The sequence below is a fragment of the Pogoniulus pusillus genome, chromosome Z (assembly GCF_015220805.1).
Source record: "Pogoniulus pusillus isolate bPogPus1 chromosome Z, bPogPus1.pri, whole genome shotgun sequence".
Lineage (NCBI taxonomy): Eukaryota > Metazoa > Chordata > Aves > Piciformes > Lybiidae > Pogoniulus > Pogoniulus pusillus.
In genome coordinates, this window is record NC_087309.1 from 56,050,719 (window position 1) to 56,072,662 (window position 21,944).

The window sequence follows — 21,944 nt, forward strand, 5'->3', positions numbered from 1 at the left end:
ATATATTGCTTCAAGCCAAAATGGGATGTTTAAGTATAGATTAAGCATAGAGTAGTATTTCCCACTTTGTAAATACTTGCATCTTGGAGACTTCCTGAGACAGGGAACCAGTTTTAAGCATTTGGCAATCCTCGGTTGCTTTATATATGTGCTGCTTTGAGGCTAATTGGAACATTTTAATGAGATAAATTACATCACTGGTCGTGAGAAGAAAATCATGATGAAGTCTACATAAGTCATTGATTTGGTGAAAGAGATAAAAAGACAAAATGTAAATAATTTTGCCCACTTTGTTCTGGGATGCTGCTTCTCTTTGCTTCTCCTTCACTCCACTCTAATATCTTCCATTAACATTGGCTAACCAAGCAACAAGTAAGCTTTGCTGGTTGTTTTGGTTTCTGTTTGGGAAGGAAGAGAGAGAGGAAGAGAGGCTTTGAGCCCCTTCTGGGCAGTTTCTTTGTCTGGGAGAGAGTTTGGATTTATGTATTATTTGTTGTTTGCATATAATTGTAAATACTTGTAAATGTATTTCACAGATAAGCTTGTAAATTTTGCTTTGCTGTAAATACAGCTTTCTTACTTTCAAGCTGTCTGAGCTAGTCTGGCAATTTTTAATAGCTGGGGGGGGGGGAAGTTCCTAACCCACCACAGTACAGCACATATTTATCTAATATTTCCTTGCAAAGTTTTCATATACATGGTATTATAAGGTAGGAAGCTCTTAAGTTTCAGAGTATACAGGTGATGTTCAGTCATCCAGTAGTGTTTCTAATACAGTTCCCTAATATGCTCCTCAGAGACCAGAGTAACACCCAGCTTCTTCCTGAATACCACATTTGAGATCACACACATCATGTTTGCACAGGGAGAGGACCTACTGCCACTGGAATTTCCAGGAAGTTATTGTAGTGATTCTATAAGAACAGCAACATTTAGTATCAAGTTTATTCATGCTTGCTCTTCAGTCACATGTGCCACTTCACAAGGGATTTTAGAGACAAAACACAGAGAAAAACAGGTTTGCGGTATTATTGGATTAAACTGCATAAACATTGAGTGGATCCCACAGTCAGTACCTTCAACTTGAATTCCTTTGGTTTTAAATTTCATTTTGATAGTTGCCAAAGGGCAAGTGAAATCCTTCTTTGAAAGAGCTATTTCAGGAGTGGAAAGTCCACTAGGTTCAGACTTCCAGGCAAGTGAAGTTGTTTCCCTTTATTTATTTTATGGGATACACAGAAGACTGCAAATGACTGATCTCCTGCTCCTTTAAAGTTAGGAATCTTTTTTCCTGCCTCTGCATCTGTCATACCAGTGCTACCACTCACAGGAACAAATATAATTATGCTTAATCCATACACACAATTATGAGAGGCTGGTGGCTACAAACAACTGCTTAATGGCTTTGAGGTTCATGAGTGTAGAGAATGTTATGAAATATGATACCCTATCAGGGTTTTAGTATTCTAGTTGTTTGTTATAAATGGCCAGTTTCAGAAGTGGATGGGGTAATGTTTTTAAGTTACTAGAATGGGTAGAAATCTGGACCCTTTTCTTATCATCTTCTGTCCTCTTTTCACATCTGCATGTTTCATCTGACCATAGAATCATAGAATCAACCAAGTTGGAAGAGACCTCCAAGAGCATCCAGTCCAACCTAGCATCCTGAACTGTCCAATCAACTAGACCATGGCACTATGTGCCTCATCCAGGCTATTCTTGAACAGCTCCAGGGACGGTGACTCCACCACCTCCCTGGGCAGCCCATTCCAATGCCAATCACTCTCTCTGTGAAGAACTTCCTCCTAACATCCAGCCTTGACCTACCCCGGCACAACTTGAGACTGTGTCCCCTTGTGCTGTTGATGGTTGCCTGGGAGAAGAGGCCACCACCCACCTGGCTACAATGTCCCTTCAGGTAGTTGTAGACAGCAATGAGGTTCTTCCTGAGCCTCCTCTGCTCCAGGCTAAACAATCCCAGCTCCCTCAGCCTCTCCTCATAGGGTTTGTGTTCCAGGCCCCTCACCAGCTTTGTCGCCCTTCTCTGGACACCTTCCAGCACCTCAACATCTTTCTTGAATTGAGGGGCCCAGAACTGGACACAGGACTCAAGGTGTGGTCTGACCAGTGCTGAGTACAGGGGGAGAATAACCTCCCTTGTCCTACTGGCCACACTCTTCCTGATGCAGGCCAGGATGCCATTGGCTCTCTTGGCCACCTGGGCACACTGCTGGCTCATCTTCAGCTACTATCCACCAGTACCCCCAGGTCCCTTTCCTCCTGGCTGCTTTCCAGCCACTCTGCCCCTAGCCTGTAGCACTGCTTGGGGTTGTTGTGGCCAAAGTGCAGAACCCTGCACTTGGCCTTGTTCAATCTCATCCCATTGGCCTCTGCCCACCCATCCAGCCTGTCCAGGTCCCTCTGCAGGGCTCTCCTTCCTTCCAGCAGATCAACACCTGCTCCCAGCTTCATGTCATCTGCAAACTTACTGGACTCAATCCCCTCATCCAGATCATCAATAAAGACATTGAACAGGATGTTCAACCCATGTTACCTGGGCATTTTTTTCTTCCTTAATTTTTTACTTTCTTTATTCTACTTTCTGCTCTGCCTTCTGTCTCCTAGGCCATCTGTTCCACAGGTAATACTTTCAATCATGTCACTGAAATGAGTATTGTATTTTCACTTGATAATTACTTGCTTAAGCCATTCTTTTAATTTTTAATTTTTTTTAACACTGGGCCTTCTACTAATTTGCAGATCTCTTAAAAATCCTGACCACCACCACTACCATCCCAGCAAAACAACCGGAGAGAAGATCGAAGAATTAGAAAAGATGCAGGCCAAAGAAAGCAATCCACCAGATGGTGGCTATGGATGGGTTGTGGTAGTGTCAGCCTTCTTGGTGATGGGCCTCACTGCTGCTGTCCTCAAGACTTTTGGTCTGTTCTTTGTTGAAATCCAGCAGCACTTCAATGAACTTGCAAGCACCACTTCCTGGATCACATCAGTAACTATTGCTGTCTTTCATTTAGGAGGTAGGTAGAAGTGCTCCTCTAGTACTTTGTTTTAATGTCTTAACTGCTGGAAGAGCTTCCTTAGAAAAACCCACAAAATGAAGGCAGTAAGGAAAATAGTTCCTTCTGCCTTTGCAGAAAATTGTCTTCTTCTTAGGAAATTATATCCATGTCTCCAGTGTGGAATGGGATGATAAGGATTCTGAATATACACAGGAATCTCATTGTGTTAAAGAACCTTGAGTACCTAAACTCAGTTAGATTTTCCTATAGGTTTTTATATCAAACTCATTAGAGGTAATCCTAAGAACTGCAGAGCTTGTGGGATCAAGTTCTTAAATCAGTTTGTGCAAGTCCACTGACCTCACACTGACTCCCACTTTTTCAAAGTAATTTAAAACATAAGAACTGTGACCCTGCCCAGAAGAAAAGGTGCGTGCTACCAAAATGGTGAGTCCCCTGCCACCTTCTTTTGTCTTCAACAAGGTCTGCCTTTCTTCCATCTACTGCCAGTTTTAGCTCTCATTTTTCACCTTTAGAATGATTCCAAGTCATTGATTTAACAGAAAATTCCATCATTTTCCAGCAGTCCTGGCTCACCAGAGAGGTCCCAGGAGACTGGAAACTGGCCAACGTGGTCCCCATCCACAAGAAGGGTCAGATGGAGGAACCTGGGAACTACAGACCTGTCAGCCTGACCTCAGTGCCAGGGAAACTGATGGAGCAGGTTATCTTGGGGGTGATAAGAGTGCACCTGAGGGATGGCAAAGGGCTCAGGTCCAGCCAGCATGGGTTTAGGAAGGGCAGATTCTGCCTCTCCAACCTGATCTCCTTCTATGATCAGGTGACCCACTTGGTGGATGTGGGGGGGCCTGTGGATGTGGTCTGTCTGGACTTCAGCAAGGCCTTTGACACTGTCCCCCACAGCAAACTGCTGGCTAAGCTATCAGCCCACGTCTTGGATGGCAACACTCTGTGCTGGGTTAGGAACTGGCTGGAGGGCCGGACCCAGAGAGTGGTGGTGAATGGTGCCACATCCAGCTGGCGGCTGTCACTAGTGGTGTCCCTCAGGGATCAGTGCTGGGCCCCATCCTCTTTAACATCTTCATAGATGATCTGGATGAGGGCATGGAGTCAGTCATCAGCAAGTTTGCAGATGACACCAAGCTGGGGGCAGATGTGACTGAGTTGGAGGGCAGAAGGGCTCTGCAGCAGAACCTTGACCGCCTGGACAGATGGGCAGAGTCCAATGGGATGGGGTTCAATAGCTCCAAGTGCAGGGTGCTGCACTTTGGCCACAACAACCCCATGCAGAGATACAGGCTGGGGTCGGAGTGGCTGGAGAGCAGCCAGACAGAGAGGGATCTGGGGGTGCTGATTGATACCCACCTGAACATGAGCCAGCAGTGTGCCCAGGTGGCCAAGAGAGCCAGTGGCATCCTGGCCTGCATCAGCAATGGTGTGGTCAGCAGGAGCAGGGAGGTCATTCTGCCCCTGGACTCTGCACTGGTTAGACCACACCTTGAGTCCTGTGTTCAGTTCTGGGCCCCCCAGTTTAGGAGGGACATTGAGATGCTTGAGCCTGTCCAGAGAAGGGCGACGAGGCTGGGGAGAGGCCTTGAGCACAGCCCTACGAGGAGAGGCTGAGGGAGCTGGGACTGTTTAGCCTGGAGAAGAGGAGGCTCAGGGGTGACCTTATTGCTGTCTACAACTACCTGAGGGGTGGTTGTGGCCAGGAGGAGGTTGCTCTCTTCTCTCAGGTGGCCAGTGCCAGAACGAGAGGACACAGCCTCAGGCTGCGCCAGGGGAAATTTAGGCTGGAGGTGAGGAGAAAGTTCTTCACTGAGAGAGTCATTGGACACTGGAATGGGCTGCCCGGGGAGGTGGTGGAGTCGCCGTCCCTGGGGCTGTTCAAGGCAAGATTGGACATGGTACTTGGTGCCATGGTCTAGGCTTGAGCTCTGTGGTGAAGGGTTGCACTTGATGATCTGTGAGGTCTCTTCCAACCCTGATGATACTGTGTGATACTGTGAAATTCATCAAGTTAAAAAGAAAAAAAGAAAAAAAAAGAAAAAAGTCAATTCACTCATAAGAGACCTCTAGAAAGACCAAGCAAGCAGAGAGTAAGGGAAGAGAGAATGAACTACTGCAGTCAAAGGCAATGAGCTATGTGGCCAGGTCAGATACCACATTTCATCTCACCAAATGAATGAGGGGAAAATATCAAACATACTGCATTTGACTCTTAGTTGTGTACAGAGTCCTTTGTGCCCTTGTAAATTGTATGACCTTTCATTGTTAGGGTGAGGATTCCAAACATGTGCAGGTATTTACAGAAGCTGTGAAGCACGCTCTACATACTCTCATACAAATTTGTAGTTGCAATAGGTAAGTCTCTGTGATGGTTTGGATGTTACCCACCCCCCCCCCCCACACCCTTTGGAAATCACCCAGACTAGACTCAGCAGCTCTGGAAATTGAATGAAGCTTTATACTTACAGCTTAGCACAATGCACAAGCAGATATATACAGTTACATGCAGAACTATACAAGTTAAAAAAAGGTAACACAGAAACACAACAGCCCTCCCAGAAACCTGAGTCCCCAGGAGGGACTCTCAACCACCCTTCCACCTTCCTCCCACCCCCCTCCCTTACCCCAGATCTTACCTTATGCCCAAGGAAGATTGGAGGGCCGGACAGGGGAGTTAGGAAGCAGGTGGATTTAGTCACAGAGACGGCGGGTTAGGTTAGAGAGAGATGCAGCCCAAAGCCCAGACAGAGAGCAACTGTCTTACCTATATTTACATTCTTGCTCTTATACATCTCAGCAAGCCTATGAGTGAAGCAGACATCACCATTGTTTCCCTTTCACAGCCTGTAATCTAGTTCTTCTCAACAAAACGTTCTAGCTAGCTTCAAACTAGCACAGCTGCCTTATGCAATAAATGTTATCATAATTGTGTTTGTGAATATCCCTCATTGCATAGGCAGTTTATAATTATATACATCCTATTCAGTCCACACATATCAGTACTACTGCTTGTGATTTCAAAGGCCATGAGCAACTGATCTTTCTTTCAAAAATGTATTCAGAAGAACAAAACAGTAATGACAAGAAAATAGAGCAAGCCATGTGTTGGAAAGAATCGATCAGTTCCATAAATTGCTATCTGTGGTTTGCAGTATGATTTTTTTTTTTTCATTCTGACAGAAATAATCAATTTAAAAATCAATGAAAATGTTGCTTTTCCACCTCCTTCACAAACTGCAGAAATGAATAAATGAGAATTTGTCAATTTGATTTCCAAATTAGACTTATCAATGACCTATTGCGATGCTATTTTTAATTCAGGCATATTAACTTAATGAGAAAAAAACAAAATAGTTGAATAAAATCAAAGTCCTGGTTTAGTCTGCGTTTGGGCTGGTTTGTTTCAATATGTATTTACATTATATAGGAAAGTATCAAGGATAGAGAATATTACATTATTATATCAAGGATAAACCATCAAAATGGTATTTGCTTAGCCAGATGTGAGGCTGGCCTCCTTCAAAGATGGCAGCTATAATTTTCAGCAGAAACTATTTTTTCAACCTTTGAAGTCCTATGGAAAGAATCCTCTTCCAGTGAATACAGCTTGAAGGCCAAACATTCAAAAATCCCTCTTTATATCGGTTCATAAAGTTTTGGGTCACTATTTTTCCTTATTTTCTCCTGCCTTTGCTTCATTTATAGGGCCCAGAAGACTTCCTGCTGAAGATCATCTGAACCTCCAGTTTTTTGAGGACCTTTCCTGCCCTGACTTAGTCTTTCTTAATATGTTCCTCTGGGAAACATCAGTGTCATTAGGCTCAGTATGAAGGGTGATCAGTAAATTACTATATTTTCCCATTTCAATCCTTTCAGCAGCAGCCCTGTGTCTCGTGTGGAAGGAGAGCACACACTACTTTCAAGGTTGCACTTGTAACAGGCTGTTCAATTTACCACAGCAAGGATTCTCACCACCATGCTCACAGACCTTCTCTTGGTACTTATGTGCATCTCCCATCACTGTGATTACCATCCCTAAAGTTCTCTATGTATCACTCTTTACCCTTTCACACTCTGGACTCTACCTGTCTTTACTACTTCTAGTTTTGTGGCTATCTTCATTCTTCCTTCTGCTACTCCTTGTTTAGTTTCCATTATTTTTTTTCTTCTCATTTGAGGAGAAAATATCTAAAAGCCATTGTTAGTAACATATTTGACACTGTCTGCCACAAGAAGCTCCTAGCCAAGCTGGCAGCTCATGGTTTGGACAGATTCATTCTGTGCTGGATCAAGAACTGGCTGGATGGCAGAGCCCAGAGAGTGGTGGTGAATGGTGCCACATCCAGTTGGCAGCTGTCACTAGTGGTGTTCCCCAAGGATCAGTGTTGGGCCCACTCATGTTCATCTTTACTGATGATCTGGATGAGGGGATTGAGTCCAGCATCAGTAAGTTTGCAGATGGCACCAAGCTGGGAGCAGGTGTTGATCTGTGGGAGGGTAGGAGAGCCCTGCAGAGGGACCTGGACAGGCTGGATGGGTGGGCAGAGGCCAATGGGATGAGATTTAACAAGGCCAAGTGCAGGGTTCTACACTTTGGCCACAACAACCCCAAGCAGCACTATAGGCTGGGGACAGAGTGGCTGGAGAGCAGCCAGGAAGAAAGAGACCTGGGGGTACTGGTAGATAGTAGCTGAAGATGAGCCAGCAGTGTGCCCAGGTGGCCAAGAGAGCCAATGGCATCCTGGCCTGCATCAGGAACAGTGTGGCCAGTAGGACAAGGGAGGTTATTCTTCCCCTGTACTCAGCACTGGTCAGGCCACACCTTGAGTACTGTGTCCAGTTCTGGGCCACTCAATTCAAGAAAGATGTTGAGGTGCTGGAAGGTGTCCAGAGAAGGGCAACAAAGCTGGTGAAGGGCCTGGAACACAAATCCTATGAGGAGAGGCTGAGGGAGCTAGGGCTGTTTAGCCTGGAGCAGAGGAGGCTCAGGGGTGATCTTATTACTGTCTACAACTACCTGAAAGGACATTGTAGCCAGGTGGGGGGTGGCCTCTTCTCCCAGGCAACCAGCAATAGAACAAGGGGACACAGTCTCAAGTTGTGCCGGGGTAGGTATAGGCTGGATGTTAGGAGGAAGTTCTTCACAGAGAGAGTGATTGGCATTGGAATGGGCTGCCCAGGGAGGTGGTGGAGGCACCGTCCCTGGAGGTGTTCAAGAAGAGACTGGATGAGGCACTTAGTGCCATGGTCTAGTTGACTGGATAGGGCTGGGTGCTAGGTTGGACTGGATGATCTTGGAGGTCTCCTCCAACCTGGATGATTCTATGATTCTATGATATTTGCTGCAGCTGCAGATCCTTCTCTTGTCTTCTAAGTATCTCGTGAGCCTGTGTTTCTTTTCTTTTGCTCATCATAAGTGTATGATTCTCCAACTGTATATACCCTATCCTGTCTCATTCCTCCCACTACATCTTACAGCCTATGACTGAATTCCAGTATAAGTTTTACAGAATCACAGCATTTCTTATACTGGAAAAGACATTCAAGATCATCGAGTGTAATCATTAGTTTCACACTGAGAAGTCCCTGACTAAACCAAATCCCTCAGCACATCTCTAATCACTATGAATTGCTATGGTTGGAAAGGACCACCAGGATCATCCAATCCATCCAGTTTTATATGCTTATCAAACCATGGTATTTTTGCTGTAAACGCTTTAGAGACATTTGGGGTTTGTGTAACCTCTGCCAGCTACATACTGTCAGAAAATGTACATACTGCAGATTTTGCAGCCATTAATACCTCTCTGTCACTTCTGTTTCAGTTGTACACAGATGAAGGAACAAGAACCTGTCCCTGTAGACTACTATAAAACTTCCCTTCCTGCCTTCACTCTTCACTGTCTCCCCACTTATTTCAGTGTATAAACATGGTCCTGGTTAACCGAATTTTATTTTGTCCCCGAACTCCCGTTCCCAGGATATCAACAAACTGAAATGACTGCGATAGGACACTGCTAAACCCTACCAGAGCTGCGCTGTCAGACGTTACTTGAGACCCCTCTAGTGGCCATGGTTATTGTTTTAATATCCTACAAAGGGTTTCAAATATCCCCGCAGGACAAAGCGCCCTTCCATGACAGTTAACAGCTTGGATGGTACCTCTGAGATGCTGATGTAAAACAAACAGGCAGTATAAGTGATCTTTAATTAATCGAAAACATCTCAAACATTTCAGGTGCTCCCAAACAACAACTACAAACCAGTGCTTTGGTTTTCAAAATTGCTGCAGCAAGTCAGACCTTTGCCTAGTGCAACCCTGCCCTTGTGTGTTGAAGGTTTCTTGCAGTCTGCTCAGAGAAACTATACCACTGGAAAAAAATTTAGGCAGTGAAACTACACATTTCCTGGAAAAACATTACCTTAAAACAAACCTTGATTTTTTGGCCATTCAGTTCCATGAACTGATGATTTCGTAAAGCTCTACAAGATAAAGACTAGTTTTCTCCAGAAAATCTTCAATGCCAGCCATATCAATAGTATATTTGCCATGGATTAATCTAAAGATTCTATGTCTACAGTTCCACTTTCTGCAAAAATGCTACACAGCTTTCCATCATGTCCCTACTTGTATCCTTGCATGAAGGCCAGTAGAACCGTTCTGCAAGGAAGGCACTGCAGTGTTCTTTCTCTTTCTTTCAAAAAGTCCAACATGGATTTTATAACCTGTGCCACAAGGACAGTCATTTCCCTACCAGCAGGCATCCTGGTTTAAAATTTTGATTGACTTCCCCCTGTCCAGCAGGATTCAGGTTGTTAGAGACAATCATTGTAAGAGCATTTCTCCTCCAGGTGTTTTACTTGATCGCTTTGTCCTGTCAATCAGCTTAATGTTCCTAATGTATTTACTTTCCTCCTATTCGGCTGCTGATGCAGCCCCTGTTGCCAGTTCATTATGTGTACGATACACCCATCGGGCAGTTGTGATCACTGGAGGACTCCTGGCTTTTTCAGGAATGGCACTGGGATTTCTTGGCTTCAGCATGATCTGGATGTATGCAACGACTGGCTTCCTTCAGGGTATGACTTTCTGACTTAATGGATTTATTTCACCAGCTGCTCTCAGCCTTCATTTGAGGGTGCTAATGGTAGGAGTTTCAAATCTGATTTCTGTTTTGGGTTTATGAGCAACTAGAATCAGCAGCCCTCTTTTTAAAGGTTATTTCTTTCATGTCCCATTCTGGAATTGGTGCTAAAAACCTGCACCAACGAAGGTGAATAATCAGATGCCAGTAACTGGCACACACTTTTTTGTAGCCAGAAAATGAAAAGTGTTTTATTTTTCAATCACAGCCAAGAGCTCTGTGGAGGTTTAAAGAATCTAAAGGGTGCTGAAGTACAAGGAGCCAGAGAACCCAAATTTCATACTTTCTATCAGATAATCCTGTACTTTGAACACAGTCCCAGGCCTTTGGTTGATTCCAATCCTTTGCATTACTGTAGGTGAAATCAGGCCAGGAAGTTGTCTCCAACAGCTAGCACATTTTCCTGGAACAGGAAGTGTAGCTGGCAGGGAGTAAAATAAACCATTCCCAGTTCCATGCTGGATGCCTGAGAAAATGTCTGGAATTTGAGTCCTTTGGCATTCCTGGCCTGCCAAATAGCTTCTAGGGAGCCATCAAAACCAGTGTTAGAGCAGGCATGAAGCCTGTTCAAAGCAGTAAGGCAAAAAATGAAGGGTAAATAGAGGCAATATACTAGGTTTCTTCACATACTCTCTCATTTTCTATCCCAAACACATCTCAGCTCCACCCAGTGATTTGATCTAGTACCAGCTTTAATTAGTACAGCAGGAACACTCTAACATCTGTCTAGTTTCAGCCACATAGCCATGTGATTTCTCACCCAGTGGCAAAATACTCAAACAAATGTTACTTGTTTTTCCCACCGTGAGAATAAAATTGTGTATACTTCATCCTCTTGCTTTTTTCTCAAACATACAACTTATTCTTACAGAACATATGCCACAAATATACTCTTACACAGAGCTGAGCTCATGCTTCTGCTAGGAAGCAAAATACTTTTACCAGTTCTTAACTTTGCAGATGTAGAGGCACTGAGTGATTTAATTTCCACCTTCACAAAATACTTCAATAATGTCTAACTGGTGCTATTTGTATTGGTGTTTTTCAGGACTTGGAATTTCCTTTTCATGGACACCAGCCGTTAGCATTGTGAGCCATTATTTCTCCAAAAAAAGAGCTCTGGCCAATGCTGTTGCCAGTGCTGGAGAATGTGTCTTTGCATTCACATTTGGACCTCTTTTCCAGTGGTTGATCAGTCAATATGGATGGAAAGGTGCCCTCTTGATCATAGGTGGCATACAACTCAATATTTGTGTCTGTGGAGTACTGATGAGACCACTGGCAAGCAGCTGCCTCCTTGCGGGTAGGCATTCTGAAACTGAGACACCATCTGGCAACAGTTCATCTAGGACACAAAAAGAAGACAGATCTCCCACTGAATACAAAACCTTCAACTGGATGCTTGTAAGGCAACCACAGTTTGTACTTTATGCCATTTTTGGCATATTAGCTGCCATGAGTTTTTTTGTTCCCCCATTATTTTTAGTTCCACTCAGTTACAGCCTGGGAATAGATGAATCATGGACTGCTTCCTTCCTATCCATTTTGGCTGTGGTGGACTTCGCAGGCAGACTGCTGTGTGGCTGGTATGCCAATCTCCATGTTACCAAAAGTGTTCATGTGCTGACAATGACAATTACACTGATCAGTACTTCCCTGGTACTGTTGCCACTGGCTAACAATTACCTGTCCTTGGCAATATTCACTGGCTTCTATGGATTCTTTTTTGGTACAACTGTTGCTGTTCACATTACAGTGCTAGCAGATGTTGTAGGCATGCCAGATTTTGACAGTGCTCTAGGCCTTTTCATGCTCATTCGAAGCACTGGAGGTTTTGTGGGGCCTCCTCTTGCTGGTAAGTTAATATTCTGACAAACTGTTCACAAGAAGAAAGGGTAATGATAATGAAAACAAAACCAAACCAAACAAACAAAAAATCCAAACACCCAATTTTCCATTTTAGCTTAAGAGTATGTGGGAGAAAAAAAAAATTATAAAAACAAAGAATCAGCTTTAATTCCTCTCCAAAACATCAAGCATTCTCCTTTGTGGTTTTACAGATACCTATTCGGCGGGAAAGCAAGAAGAGTTTGAGTGGTGGCATTCCTGCTTCCTGAATCCCACTTGATGAACTCCCACTGTCTTGCTATGAAAGTGTACCTTTGGCACTAACACCAGATTCAGACATTCAGAGAGGAAACTAAAATTTGAGACCAGTGATAGTGCATGAATGCTGGTGTTGTCATAGAGAAGGTCAGACTGAACAGCTTGAAACATCGAGCATTGTGAAGGAAATATTCACAGAAATGCCTGCTGATTTCAAAGCATTTCAGAAAATGAGGGAAGTAGCACATGAAAACAGTGGGACAAGAGAGCAGACAATGAGACAGCACATGGATTTAGGGGCTGGTAACAACACAAAGACATCTTGGGAAAATGTGAGACAAACGAGCTGCAAGCTGTAGGGACTTTACAACATGGTATGGCAGAACATTACCAGTGTGACTAGTAAAATGTGTATTTGAGTCCTCATCCAAGGACACTAACGGTGACTTTCGTGGTAATGACATTACAAGTAGGTTGCAAATGGGTTAGATTGCATATGGAATGTTTTAATTAACTTTTGAATCATAGAATCATAGAATCAACCAGGTTGGAAGAGACCTCCAAGATCATCCAGTCCAACCTATCACCCAGCCCTATCCAGTCAACTAGACCATGGCACTAAGTGCCTCATCCAGTCTTTTTTTGAAGACCCCCAGGGACAGTGACTCCACCACCTCCCTGGGCAGCCCATTCCAATGCCAATCACTCTCTCTGTGAAGAACTTCCTCCTAATATCCAGCCTATACCTACCCTGGCACAACTTGAGACTGTGTCCCCTTGTTCTATTGCTGGTTACCTGGGAGAAGAGGCCACCCCCCACCTGGCTACAATGTCCCTTCAGGTAGTTGTAGACAGCAGTGAGATCATCCCTGAGCCTCCTCTTCTCCAGGCTAAACAGGCCCAGCTCCCTCAGCCTCTCCTCATAGGATTTGTGCTCCAGGCCCCTCCAGGAAGATTCATAAACAATTTGAAGCAGAACAGTATCCAGAGTATGCTGGAAAGACCTGAATACAATACAGAAGTAATAAGACATTTATGTAGTGGCTGGTAACTAGTACTGATTACTGGGGATCAGTCTGACCCATTTTTCTACCTATAGTAAGTTAAAAAGAAGGTAGGGAAGATAAGGGAACCTTGGGTGCTTTTCAGGTTCTACTCCGTTACTTTAGGAGTAAAATCTATGAGATCTGGATTTAAAAAAAAAGACTGGATGAGGCACTTAGTGCCATGGTCTAGTTGACTGGCTAGGGCTGGGGGATAGGTTGGACTGGATGATCTTCAAGGTGTCTTCCAACCTGGTTGATTCTACGATTCTATGAAATTTCTTTACCTAACAAGACTTGCTAAATTGAAACAATAGCTAGGAAGTATGCTAGATGTGGACAAACTTTCCAGTGGGAGATTAAACAGGAAGCCTTCATCAGCCCCCAAATAAACCTGCCATTGTACCCACAGCACAGATGATACTACCACATATACTGTTGCAGTACTACTATGATATAACTCTTTGTGGGTTATTTCTGTATGGTACACCTTGGCATAAGGCGCTTTAATTGGCTTAACCTAAAAAAAAGAGTGTGTTTGTTAACATCTCTAACTCTGTAAAATATTGAACAGGAAACCCCTTAACACTGCAGGCAACCTCTCCTACTGTGTCTCCAGCAGAGGCCTCTCCTTTCCTTCTTTAAACTCTCTCATGCTGTACAGTTGTGGTCCAGAATACCGTAACGGATGACAGTTACGCCAGAGAACATGGGACTACTCAGACACTAAGCTGCATTCATGGGGGTTGTTTTCTGCCATTACCTTTATTGTCTAACATGGTTTAGGATGGAAAGTACTTGAAAATAGTAGTTCACATATGCAAAGTAAACGAGATGTGAACTGTGTTTCAAATATTAAAAAGCTATGACGAGGCAGTGTTCCACACACTTACGATGTAGGAAGCTGCCAGACAGGCATGTAGCCAGCAATACTCCGTTTGGGAGATGATCATGTTCATGCTGCTGAGCAAATTCAAAGAGCCTGCTTTCTATCAATCACATTGCTGTCATTTGTTTCTCTTCAGGTCTGATTGTGGACATGGTTGGAGATTACAGAGCAGGCTTCTACATGGCAGGAGCCACTCTTTTCCTGTCAGCTGGATTTTTAGTTATTTTAGATCAGCTCCAACAGAGGAAAGCAAGAGGAAGCCAAACTAATACTAAACCAGAAAAGCCAACATTACCCTACCCTTCATTCCATCTCTTGAAACTTCAAAACAGAAGGTACTGAGAACGTGATATAGTGGTGTGACTACATCAGGCATCTTACAGCATTACAGAAGTGTTTTCTTTCATCCAAACTCAGTAGGATTTATAAAATGATGGATTTTGACAGAAATGTTTGAAAGTGGGGAAGAAAGTAATTTTCAAACCAACCACTAACCATTATACTACTTTGATACGGAAGTTTCACTTTCACTATGTAAGTCTTCAACACCGCCCCAGAGGGCTATGATAAGCCAACTGCGGAACCTGTGGTCTGAAAGAAATGACTGTATAATGCGTATGCGGCAGAGGGACACCTGCCCCGCAGACACGGGCCGCAGACACAGACAGCACAACAGCAAGAGCCATCAGTTCACAGAGATCAGCTCGGGGATACTGCGCTCAGTATTTTCTGTAAACAAGTTGGATGTGAAAGCAAGAGTGCACGAATGTAGTTTCAATTAACACAGTTCTGGGCTACAGGATTTCCAGATGCTCTACCCAGCACGGCTGGAAGCCGATAAATAAATAAATATGACAAAAGGGGAAAGTTACACGAGTTACAGAATTCAGTAGAGAGAAACGCAGCCCTAATTATCAGAACTAAAACCCAAAACATGCACACGTAAAACCCAGAGGCAAATCCAAGCGTACAGCCGACTTCAACCCCAGAAAGAATCCTAGATGCAGCCCTGTATTTAAAGAGTGTCTTTCTGTGCGATGGGTAACTGCCCGGAGGCAACGCTACGCCGGGCTCTGAAGGGAGGCTGAGGGGAGCCCACCCTACAGCCTGTCCCTGCCTTGCCGCCTGGCTGGGACCTTGTTTCGGTTTCTTGTTCACCACCACCGCCACTCCCACCCCCTCTCCTTTCAGAGGGCTACTGTTTGGTTTGGTTGTTTTGTTTTTCAGTTGAGGTACTTCGAGGCATGGCATCCCACCGCTCCAGCATTCTCACCGGCTCCGGGCGCCTGGCTGAGCCAGTAGTCCGCGGCTGCCCGAGGGCAGCTGCGTGCTCTGGCTGCCCGACGAGAGCCGTTCCGGTGAGCCCTCCGCCGGGCTCCGGAGTTCAGCGCGGCCGTGACGAGTTGTCCCGGACGCCGCGAAACAAAAGAAAGCAGCCCCACGGCCAGGCCCAGGCCTGCCCCCCGCTGCCGCCCCAGAGCTCCCCTCTGCCTACGCGGCACCCCTCCTCGCCTCCCTGCCGAGGGGCGCAGGCCGTAAGTGCCGCCCCGCCCGCTGCCGAGCCCGCCGGCCGCCGCTGGGGCTGGAGAGCTTCGCGGCTCCCACCCAGCGGCCGGGGGTAGCGCGGAGCTGCCCCACCGCGGAGAGCTGTCCTGCAGGCGTCTCCACCGGGGCGCGGCACGAAGGCAATGTGCCTGTGAAGAACGAGGCGGAGCAGGAGCGCGCAATGCCAAAAAACCAGCCTAAACAGAGAACGTACAAAAGAAAGGTTGGCAGGTTTAGAAGGCAAAAGGCTGTGCAGAGCATGAGAACAGGCTTCAAATCCACAATCGCTCGAGATAAATCACTCCCGTTTTTAATGCAGTTAGACTGATTGTTGAGGAATGGCTAAGAGAGAATGGGCACGGAGAATATATGAAATTGGGGGGTCAGCAGAATGAAGAGATTGCAACATGCTGATGTGACAAAGTGACCAGGGACACTGTCCTTGGGCAAAGTGGTAAACAAGGGGGAAAAGGATATGTTTGCTGTTGTGAAGAAGGAACACAATACTTGTTTTGAAGGAAGAACCACACAAGTGCATCTCGTAGAGCTACAGATAAGCAATTGCTGACAGTGGAACACATTAGCTGCTTGCTATAAAAGAACGCTACTGCTCCTATAAAGTTGTCACCTGCTTATAATCCATATTGGCTTGGCTGCGGTGTCCATTTCTTTCCTTCTCCCAACAACTGATGTTAAAATTGAGCCACCAAAAACTTAGAGATAAGTTTGAGGAGTTTTATTTTGGCAAGCAGGGAGCAGCGCTGGGCACAGGGGAGTTTATCTCCGCAGCTGCACACTGTACACACGCGGTTGCAGGGTTTTTGTTTCCCGCTCAGATACATATTCATAAAGCAGTGTAATACATATTTTATCATTTCCCAAAACAGTTGCAGTTTTTCCTGGAACTTTTACGCATGCGTGTTAATCCTCCTGGGGGTCTCTCTGGTGGTCGTGAGGCTGAAGTAACGAGTCTTCCTCAGGTGTCCTTATGACTCAGCTCTTTGTGTCTTCATGTTCGCGCGCTTTTTAGTTTCTTATCTACCCTGCTCATAGTGCTTTTCTGTTATCATTCGTTCCTGGCTTTGCTGCAGTTAGCCCTGGCACACCCCTGTTTTGTTTACGTCCCCCATTGACAGCGCTTTGTGTTACTGTAATAGGTGATTGTAATTGTTTAATAAAGAAACATTTTAATAGAATTGTAATAGGTAATTGTAATTATTCAATAAATAAACATTTTAATAGAATGTTAAGCATGCTTAGCTGCAAACGGCAGTGTATATACAGCTGTTGCAAATCAGGAGATATGCCTAACCTAGAGGTCATGCTATAGATGGTAATGTGCAAAGAATAAGCTAGCTAATTGCTAAGTATTTCAAAGACTAAAACTTTAGGTACATCCTTAATTTTGAGATAAGAGAGAACATGCCACATGTGGGACTTGGGACATTAATCAGTCATATTCCAAGGACTAAGCTTTAGGTGCATCCTTAATTTTGAGATAAGAGAGAACATGCCACATGTGGGACTCGGACATTAATCAGTCATGTTCCAAGGACTAAGCTTTAATTTTGAGAAGTGGGATTCGGGACATTAACCAGCCAAAGGAAGTCCATATTTGGAGACGGGTTAACCAGAGGACACCTGAGGAGGACTGCTTACTTCATCCTCAACGACTACCAGAAGGGAAGGAAGACCCTAACCCAAAAGAAGGAACATGCGCAGAAAGGATGGATTTATGTAATTTGCAGGGTGGAACAACGCAGGCAACACAGTATAAATATAGGCTAATTAAGAGACTTGACACGGCAGTTGGCAGGAGCGGTGACTCCCCTGTCGTCCAGCGCTGTAACTTTGCTCATATTCTACTTGCCTAATTGAATAAATTTGTAATCTGGACACTTTGATTTTGAGTCATTCTCAATTTATAACATTATCACCCGAAGGTTCCAACGTCTCCAGCTCCCTTAGCTCTGACACACCCCTGTTCCCCTGTTTTACTCACGTCCCATATTGACAGGGGGCTATCTTTCCGCAGTGTTTTGTGTTAGCACTCGTAGCTTTCAACATCTCCACCTTAGTTAGCTCCGACACACCCTGCTTTGCCATTCTCATATTGTCATATTTTTATTTTCTCATATTTTTGTATTCTGTTCTGCCTTGTCTCATATTGACACGGGTACTATTTTTCGCAACTGATAATGTGTACAGCAAAGCAGAGTCAGGTAATGGGGGAGGGGGGAAATCACTGTCAACTGCTGAGCGGAGGAACAGACTACAGGGAGAGTGTGGCTTAGGAGCAGCAGCAGCATTGCAGCCTTTAGGCAGGTGGTTGGATCTCAGAGGTTTCTTACCGCCTCAGCAGTTCCACGATGGTGCAAAAACAGGTAACAGAGAGTTGGTAAGACATGGGCAAATCTAAACAAACTCAACTGTGCCTCAGAACAGTGAGATGGATTAGATGACTTTATGAGATCCTCTTCAGTTTCACATTTCAGTTGTCCTGAGACTCTGAGGAAATAATCTGATTTATGAAAATAAGTCTGTCTACAAATAACTTTTGTTTGTTCGTTTGTTATATCAGGGGAACAGAGATTGTAGAAGAAGGGAAGAAGGAGCTGTATCACACTTAAAAAGTAAAAGTAAAAACAGCATTTAAAAGTTTTTAAACTATTAGAAATGCCATAGATGCCCAAGTTACGCACTTCAGAAATTTTAACTGTGGAGCAACATTTAACTTAAGTCACTCATTTAAAATAATTATTTCTTGTCTCTTAAGAATAATGATCATTTTAAGAAATCAGCAATAATTTAGCAGAAGCACTAGTAAATCAACTATCTGTGAGGGCTTGACTGCAGAACACACATTGGAAAGGACACAGCTGGGTTGGCAAAATCTTAGGGGATGGCTCTGAAATTTCTGACAAGACATTTTTCAATCAACACATATTTTTTTCCTAGGCAGTATTGCTCTACTGCAATGCTCCAGTATATAAAATGAAGTAACTCTTTGTTTTATAAAATGAAAGGGAGTTGTGGGGGGTCTGGCAATGGAGAGATGTTCTGTTAAAATTCTCTGTTTTATTTACAAGCATTGTCACTGGTTTCTGTATTTTGATACATCCTGACTCCAATACAGGCAGTAGAAAAGGCCAGAGGCATTATGAACTGTACAAACAGGAGTACAGACATTAGACCAAAGGAGGTCATTAATCCCCTCTGCTCCACAATTATGCTTCTATCTGGGGGCACCAAGTACAGGAAAGAAGTTGATAAACATGGCTGAGTTCAGAAAGGACTGCTCCAAGGATGCAGAACTGGGGCTGGTTAAGCCATCAGGTGGTAGGTAGGAGCTTTGGGACACCCAATGGCAGCCATGGCACCAGTGGGAAGCGTGGAGAAGACACAGACAGGCTTTTCACATCAAGCAGAGGCTGAAATGCCAGAGGCTCAGGCTGGAGACAAGAAGCCACCCAGCAGTGAAGCCAGGACCCAGGAAGCTTGGACTGTCTCCATCCCAAAGAGTTTCAGACCTCAGCTGGGTGAAGCCCTGAGCAGCCCTGTCTGTGCCCACAAGGGGCAGGGGCTGGGACCAAAGATGTCCACAGATCTCTACCAAGCTGAATGAGATCCTGTGACCTTGTGAAGGGGGAAGTGAAAAGGTTTGTTTGGGGATATTTTGCTAAATGCACTGAATGGTTTTAGTGACCAGAACACTCTGTCAGCTGATGATCAAGTGTTTGCATTCAGTTTTGTGTCTGCTTTTACTTCAGCTGTGGCAGCAAGTGAAGTTTAAGTAGACTATTACCACAAGGATTACTGGCATGGGCCTGTTTTGTTCTGAGATGTTAATGACACAGTTAGTGTTGCCTGTATTCACTTCAAAGAGCCTCTGAGTTGGCCATGGAGACATAAGTGAGCAGCTCACCAGCAAGGTTCTGCACCCTAATCCAGTTAGCCATTCACTGGTAGAAGCAAGTCTGTGAGGCTTTAAGAAGCACCACCATTCTTTTCAATCCAGGTGTGGCCTCCTGGAACTACAAGGACAGTTGTAAGTTTGCCTCGGCTTGATAAGGCCAAATCACATCCAAAATGTTTACACCCATGGTTGGTCATTTTGGTCAATCTCCTGGGCTCAGAACCTTCACTCAGACACAGACAAAGTAGCAGTAAAGAAAAACACTACCAGAAACCTATCCAATTGTTATTCCTTGGAAAAACAGGGTGCAGTAACACAGTTACAGGTGCTTTTGTGACATCTCTTGGCATAGCTGCTACAGGATTAAGACTACCACTCCTTCATTGGTGTAGGTTGTTCATCAAGGGAGCAGAGGGAGATAGGTCTGACACTAGGGACAACATTTTCACTTGGAAATTATTTGAGGAGGAACTTATTTCATGACCAGGCTTTCAAGATGACAGCATATTAATGGTGTTTATGTGAGGCAGCCTACAGGACAAAATGAGCAGTTCAGGCAGCAGCAATATGTGGAATAGCCTCCTTTCAAAAACCTCCCAATGAAGCCCATAGCGAAACTGCTCTAACCTGGAAGCCAGATAATATCTATTTCAAGATAAATCTGTAAACCATGGTGAGATAAAGATCCTCAGCATCAGCTGAAAGGGCTATAATTACCATATTTACTTGTTAATTTAGATCTATCACTGAAAATACTTGAGAGCTTCCACTGAAGTTCCCATAAAACTATATCAAGTGTCAAAATTTCTTTGCTGTGTCTGCTGTAGGAAGCCTCAAATTCAAGAGAAAAGCAATTAATTAGTGGAAACTAAAAAAATCTCAGGGTCCTGTCCTGGAAAGTTGGAATCATACTGTCAACAGCATAAATACAACTGCTATTCCCTTTTAAGGTCAGGCATGTTACTTTCAGTTGCACTAGAAGCATTCATTTCATACCTGTCATCAAGGTTCATGAGAATATCCTAGGCTTGCTATGGGTTGCTGGCTAGCAAAAAAGGCTTGAATTGCTTTTCGGTTTCTCCTACGTACCCATCCCCTTTCTCTCTTCTGCCAACAGATTACCTTTAAAAAGGTAAGACGTGGAATCCGTACGTCACAGGAGTTGACTTTACAGTGGTAGAATTAGCAGCAGTACCTGAGAGAAAGATGGTTTTGTAAAGTTACCAAGATCAGAACCAGGGCATGGCATTCCACCTTCTTATCCATCCAGTTCCTCAGTGGTTGCACTGGGCGTTTGCACACCCCATGGCACCACAGATCCATGACAAAGTTGTTCTTAATTACCCATCTTTGTTACACTATTAACAAGAACTTCATTCAGAACACTTGGTGTTCAGTCAGTAGATGTTTTGACCCCCAACACTGCTTGAGGCAAGGAAGGGGCAGAGAGTGGGTTTGATATCATGTGGAATTTCTCTTTTGATTCTGGCAAGAACAAGCAGTACCCTTCAGTTGCCATTCTCTCCCAGAAAGTGAAGCTTTTCTTCAGGAAAACACGTGATTTGATAGTGAGCTCAAAGGCATTTCTGAGTAATGCATGAGGGATGACATGTTGCTTGGGAACTTCAGGCTGCAGTAGCATGCACTTAATGTTTTGCACACACGGGTATCTACAGAAACTTCCCCTGCAGCTCTTTCACCTTTGAAACTCCCTTTGGCTTTAACTGAGATAATGTAAGAGAAGCACTGAACCATCTAGCCAAATTAGCAACTTTATGCTCCTAATGTGAATTCTTTCCCCTCCCTTTACTTTTTCCATCTGCAGAAATTGCATTGTTTAAAACTTTAATGCACTTAACTAGCTCCTTCTGGTGTTAACCACTGAGTAGAAGAGGTTGACAGGGACCTCTGAAGGTCATCTAAGTCCAATGCCACTGCTTAACCAGCAGGGCCACTCAGAGCTAGTTGCCCAGGACCGTGTCCAGACAGCTTTTAAATATCTCCAAGGAGGGAGACTCCACAGATACTACGGGGAACCTGTGCCAGGGCTTAATCACTGCCATAGTAAGAAAGTGTTTGCTGATGTTCAGCTGGAGCCTCCTGTGTGTCTGTCTGCCCATTGCCTCTGGTGCTTTTACTGGGCACCACCATGGAAAAAAATATCCAAAGGAAGATCAGATTTTTACTATAACTAGGCAAAATACCTAAGCAGAAAAATGGTCTGGCTCTTCCCTGCCCTGCAGTGCTATT

The 21,944-nt window shown here is 44.4% G+C and overlaps 1 protein-coding gene across 1 annotated transcript; it reads left to right on the plus strand.

The window, feature by feature from the left end:
• The first annotated feature begins 2,836 nt into the window (after positions 1 to 2,836).
• On the plus strand, positions 2,837 to 14,858 carry LOC135173297 (monocarboxylate transporter 13-like). Its single transcript, XM_064140100.1, has 4 exons — positions 2,837 to 3,038; positions 9,987 to 10,130; positions 11,244 to 12,050; positions 14,370 to 14,858. The coding sequence occupies exons 1-4, from the start codon at positions 2,837 to 2,839 to the stop codon at positions 14,573 to 14,575; spliced, it is 1,359 nt and encodes a 452-aa protein (XP_063996170.1). The 3' UTR covers positions 14,576 to 14,858.
• The last annotated feature ends 7,086 nt before the right edge of the window (positions 14,859 to 21,944 follow it).

Excerpts from the sequence above, each read along its gene's own strand:
- LOC135173297 (XM_064140100.1), top strand. The coding sequence starts at position 2,837 with ATGCAGGCCAAAGAAAGCAATCCACCAGATGGTGGCTATGGATGGGTT. Across the intron at positions 10,131-11,243 it reads AACGACTGGCTTCCTTCAGG|GACTTGGAATTTCCTTTTCA; the intron begins GTATGACTTTCT and ends GGTGTTTTTCAG. Across the intron at positions 12,051-14,369 it reads TGTGGGGCCTCCTCTTGCTG|GTCTGATTGTGGACATGGTT; the intron begins GTAAGTTAATAT and ends GTTTCTCTTCAG.